At 58.7% G+C, this 6,000-nt stretch overlaps 1 protein-coding gene across 1 annotated transcript in view; it reads right to left on the bottom strand.

Moving 5' to 3' along the window:
- Positions 1-4,026, bottom strand: part of MAP6 (microtubule associated protein 6) — a 51,687-nt gene extending 47,661 nt beyond the window's left edge. The window contains exon 1 of the mRNA XM_067289603.1: positions 3,167-4,026. Within this exon, the coding sequence (XP_067145704.1) occupies positions 3,167-3,978 (812 nt within the window). The 5' untranslated portion in view covers positions 3,979-4,026. The remainder of the gene's footprint in view (positions 1-3,166) is intronic.
- Positions 4,027-6,000: the final 1,974 nt, after the last annotated feature.

Raw genomic sequence — 6,000 nt, forward strand, 5'->3', positions numbered from 1 at the left:
CCAGCACTGCAGCTCTGTGGATGCAAGTCATGAGGTTCACATCCCTGGATTTAGGCACCCTAAACCTCACCCCAGGGTCTTAGGTCCTACTGTAAAACTGTTTTTTAAGTTTTCCTCACCTAGCCCCATGAAAGTGAAGTTCACCACTGGCAGAGTCTCCACTCAACCCTGATCTCTTTATGTACTCTGAACACTGGACCAGGGACCCCAGGGAGGCTGTGGAGTCTCCATCCTTGGAGATAGTCAAAACCCAACTAGACACTGTCCTGGGCAACCTGCTCTAGCTGACCCTGCTTGAGCAGAGGGTTAGACTAGAGACCTCCGGAGGTGCCTTCCAACCTCAGCGACTCTGTGAGTCTGTGATTTTATGCAAGGGTTAATTTAATCCTAAATCAACATTTTGTGCCTAGAAATAGATGCTTCGAGCAGATGCCCTCAAGCAGACAGAGCCACCACAGTTCAGCAGGTTCAGGTATCTGGGGAAGTTGTATTCCTCTTTCGTCTCACAGGACAAGGTAGGGATTAAATACACCCAGTGGGGACTCCTGTGAGCAGAAAGGTTTTCAGTAATAATAGGGATTTGGAAAATTTGGCTCTTAAAACAACCCAAACAATAAGTAACATTTTAAAAATACTTAATTTGAACAGAGAATGAGAACAATTAGCCAGAACATCACTTATGCATTAATGAAGAGGTGCTTATGTTCCAGGGCTCAGCGTCAGAGCAAACACTTCTCTTACAATACGCTGCAAAGAAGAAAAACATGGAAGCGAGAGGGCAGACGAGGACCCAGGGGAAGGAGAAACCCTCATACACTAAGGCTCTCCTGAAAGGCGAGGAGCAAGACAGGGAAGACTGAGGCCTTGGAGCTCCTCTTGCTTTTAGTATCTGCGGTAAGGAGGTTCAAATTCACAGGCCAGATGCTGCCCGGCTCTGGACTGGAGCTCTCTGCTGATACTAACACGTGGGAAAGTCCCAGGACTCCCATGAGAAAGGTGAGAAAATTTAGACAGTAAATGACCTTTCCAAGCATGGGGTTTCATTGCACCTGGAGGATCTCAGCCTGTGCTCAGCAGGGGATGTCCAGGTGCCCTGGGGAGGCTGGAGGACCTCTCCAAAAGCTTCCTGCCTAACAGAAAGAGGCAGCCCCCCCAGGGTGTCCCAGGACAGTGGACGTGGTTGATGGGCTGCATCATGTCGTGGTTGATGGGCTGCATCATATCGTCAGAGGGCGAAGCCACAGCTTAAAGCTGCAGTCAGGGATTCATCTTTGGGCTCATCTCCCAGCAGAGATCACAGATCTACAACGTCAGACTCACTCCCAGATTTCCTTCTGGACCAACCGGGTTATATCGCTGGTCACAAATAAATTACAGACAGACCCTCATGGGGCACCAACCACTTGGGGTGAGCCGGCAGCTCTGTTCAACCTCGCCGTGACCCCGCACAGCCAACACGGCCCAGCCTGCCCCATACGGCCAACACAGCCCATGCTGCCCAGGCTGCAGTATGAACTGGCTGGAGGCTGCTACAGACCCATCCTTTCGGGTCTGACCCTATCGGACCCGCTACGTTTTGCCCAACACACTGACAGAGTGAGTCACGGTGCAAGGACACCCGTGGATCCCCCTCGGAGAGGCTACGCTCCGTTGCATTACGTAGCAGGCTGGAGCAAGGGTGTGCGTGGGGGGGGGGGGAGGTTAAGCAATCCGCACCTAAAAACACAAGCAAATAAGCATCATTTTGTTTGCTCCAGCAGAAAAGAGCAACACAACCGTCCTCCAGGTCCAGGACACCATTCTGCTTTACTCCTGCCATCACCGATAAAAACACGGACCTTGCGAGACGACTGGAGAAAAACCTCGTGGTCAAAGACCACGGCTTTCCAAAGCAGATTAAAGGAGTGCGCGATGCTTTTGGAAAACTCAGCCCTTTCGGGAGCCCCCCACCTCACCCTTCATCCTCTGCCCTTGCAAAACAGACACCCTGAAAATCACAGGCTGTTTTGTCACATCTTAGCCAAGAGCTGCTGGCGGTATCTGCATGCACAAGAGCACCGGGGTCCACAGCATCACACACGTCCACCCCAAAAGCCGCATCAGCCGCAAACTCAAGCAAAAATCAAAGACATGATGATGATGGGGGTGGGTTCCCCCTCACACCATTACGGGAACGCAAAGCAACCCCCGCACAAACCTTCTCGTTGCTTAAAGCATTTCCCACCGAACCTGGAGACGGGGGTGGGGGGGAAGGAGATGGTTACCAGCTCTGCTGCGACTCGCAGCCAATGGTGGGACAGAGGAGTAAAATTACAGCTGCATTTTAAAAACCATATGAATTTACTACCTGTCTGACAGCGGGGTGTCACCTCTGAACCCCCCTCTTTTCTGGGGTGAAACCACGGTGCCTCTTTTGCAGCCCAAGCCAGGGGAAGGAAGGAAGGGAGGAAGGGAGGAAGGAAGGAAGGAAGGAAGGGAGGGTGGTGGTGGTGGTGGTGGTGGGTGACAGGGGGTTGGGGACCCCCTGCTGAACACGGCAGCAGCCGACACCTGCCCCGCCCAAGCGGAGCCGGACCCACGTCGCGGCGCATCCCGCGCGGCCCCCGGCCCCGCGCTGTCTCTCGCCCCTCCGACGGGAGCGCGCGGCTCATCGCCGGCCGGGAGCGGGATCCCGGCACGTCCCGGGATGCGCTTGGGAAGGGCCGGCGGCCACGGATGGGGAGACGCTGGGGGGAAACGGCGCCCGGCGCCTTTATTCTGCCCAGGTGGGGAAAAAAAAGGACAAACTTGGCCCTGGGTCTGCCCAAATTTAGGGGGTTTGAGGATGTTCGGGGGCAGGGTGAGCTACTGCAAACGTCCCTAAAGGCGCCCGGAAAGGAAACGACCGACCCGCTCCTGATCCGCACCCGCAGGCGCCGCAGTTAAGCCCAAAACTCAGCCCAAAAGGCAGCCGAGGAGGCCAGCAGAGCCGGGGAAGCCTCCGCGCCGCCACCGGCACCGGCACCGGCACCGGCACCGGCACCGGCACCTCTGGGCTGGCGGCACTCCGGCGTTGGAGCGACTCCCCGGCCGGGGGGGGGAGAAGAGGGCGAGGAGGAGGAGGATGGGGCGGATGAAGGCCGGGCGATGGATGGATGGAGAGCGGACGGCGGCGGCCTCGGCTCACCTGTAGGACGAGCTGACGCCGGCCGCCACCTCCTGCTTGATCTGGCGGTTGAGGGCATCGGCCGCCGCGCGGGCCTTGCCGCCGTCGGGGGGCGCGGGCTGCTCGGCGGGCGGCTGCGCCTTCCTCCGGCCTTCGCCGCCCTTGGGCGCCGGCGGCGGCGGCTCCCGCAGCGCTTCGGCCTCCGCCTCGGCACCGGCACCGGCCCCGGCCCGGCTCCGCTCGGCGCCCGGCGGCGGCACCGCCTTCCTGCGCCGCTCCTGAGAGCCGCCGTCGAGGGCCGCGGCCGGGGCCGGTGCCGATGCCGGTGCGGGCGACGGGCCCGGCTTGGGGATCCAGGGGTGGTCGCCGCGCTTGGGGATGGGCCAGGCGCGGAAATCCTTCTGGTACTGGGTCTCCTTCTCGAAGGGCGTGTCGGAGGGCTGGTACTCGCTCTTGGGCTTGCAGCTGGGCTCGGGCCGCTGCACCTTCCAGGGCTTGTAGTCGTGGCGCATCACCGAGTCGGCGGGCGGCGAGGCGTGCGGAGGCGGCGGCGGCGGCGGAGCCGCGCCGGGCTGGGCCCGCGCCGGGCTGGGCCCGCGATCCCGCTGCTCCCGCTGCTCCCGCTGCTCCCGCTGCTCCCGCTCCGCCGGGGCCGCCTCGCCGCCCGGCTGCGTCTCCACCGGCCGCGGCAGCAGCAGCGGCGGCGGCGGCAGCGGCTGCTCGGTGGCCTCCGAGTACTTGGCGAAGACGAGGGGCACGGCGATGTCGGCCTTGTCCAGCTGGTTCCAGAAGCGGGCGATGCAGCAGGCGCGGGTGATGCAGGGCCACGCCATGGCGGCGGCACGAGCGACGCTCCGCCGCCGCCGCCCGCTGCTGCCCGCCGCCCGCCGCCGCCTCTGCCGCGGGGGAGGCGCGCAGGGGAGAGGGGAGGGGCGGGGCTGGGAGGGGAGGGGCGGGGCTAGGCGGGAGGGGGCGTGGCCTGCGGAGCCGCGGGGAGGGGGGGGTGTTCGGCTGCCGGCGCCGGGACCCCCCCGCGCTGCGGCCCCCCGCGCGGGGAGAGGGGGGGGGTGGAGAGCGCGCGTGTGCACGCGGGGGTGCACCCGCCTGCACGCGCACGCACACGCGTGGGCACACGCACGCGCACACGTGTACGTACGCATGCCTGCACGCACATGCACACACCTGCACACACATGTGCACGCACGTGCAGCCACACACCTGCATGCATAGACACACACGCACACACAGATGCACACTCATGTGCACACACCTCCACAGACATGCACACGCACATGTGCACACGCATGTGCACACACATGTGCGCACATGTGCATACACACATACCTGCATGCACATGCACACACCTGCACACACATGTGCACACACACCTGCACACACGTTTGCACACACACCTGCAAGCACATGCAGCACCCATGTGCACACCCTTGTGCACATACACACCTGCATGCACATGCACACACACCTGAATGCATATGCAACACACACATGCACACACACACGCATGTATACATATGTGCATGCAAGAGTGCAGGCACATGCAAAACTGGTGCATAAATATGTACACACAAACAATTACACACATGCATGCACATACTTGCACACACATGGGCACAGAAATACCTGCATGCCCATGCACACACCTGTGCACCCACGCCTGCATGCAAATGAAGACATGCACATGCACACACACGTGCAGGCACACATGAATGCACACACATGCATACACATGCACACATACCTGCACACACATGCAAAAACACGTGCATACAAATGCACACACACCTGCATGCACATGCACACACATGTGTACACACACCTGCCCACACATGCACACATGTACACATGCCTGCATACACATGCACAAATGCACATGCATACACACACATGCACGCACACACATGCACATGCCACACATGCACATGCCACACATGTACACACACAGACCTCCACATACATGCACACACACACATGTGCACACACACTTGCACACATATGCACACTCATGCATACGCCTGCAGGAACATGCAATCACACATGTGCACACACAGTCACACACACAACTGGAGGCACATGCACACACATGTGCACACACACGTGCACACACCTCCATGCACATACAAAATGTGCATAAATGTGTGCACACAAACCTGCACACATATGCAGATATGCGTGTGCATACAAATGTGCACACACACCTGCATGCACATGCACATATGCACATGCACACACACACACGTGTACACCGATACATACACTGCTACATGCACATGTACAAACGCATGTGCACACATGTGTATACACATGGCTGCATATGTGTGTACACACATAGCTGTATGCACATGTACAAACACACATTCCTGTACACGTGTGCACACCTTCATGTGCATGCACACAGACGCCTGTGCACAAATGTGCACACAGACCTGCATGCACATGCACACACACATGTGCGCACACAGACCTGCATGGACATGCATGTATGGGCCTGCACACACTTGCACATGCACCTGCCTGCACATGCACGCATGCAGATGTACACATATATACACATCTGCACACACCTGCACACACACATGCATACACATGTGCACACATCTGCACACACATCCACACACACGTGCACACACAAATGCCCACACATGCATACGCATATGTCCACGCACATGTGTGCACACAGATCTGCACACACATGCATGCACAGATGTGCACACCTGTTTGCACACACTTGCATGCACATACACATGCACTTGCGCACACCTGTGCATACACAGTTACACACAGCTGCACACACATATGCACACTGCTGCACACACAGGCACACAAACACATGTGCA

Source organism: Apteryx mantelli, chromosome 1, assembly GCF_036417845.1.
Source record: "Apteryx mantelli isolate bAptMan1 chromosome 1, bAptMan1.hap1, whole genome shotgun sequence".
NCBI lineage: Eukaryota > Metazoa > Chordata > Aves > Apterygiformes > Apterygidae > Apteryx > Apteryx mantelli.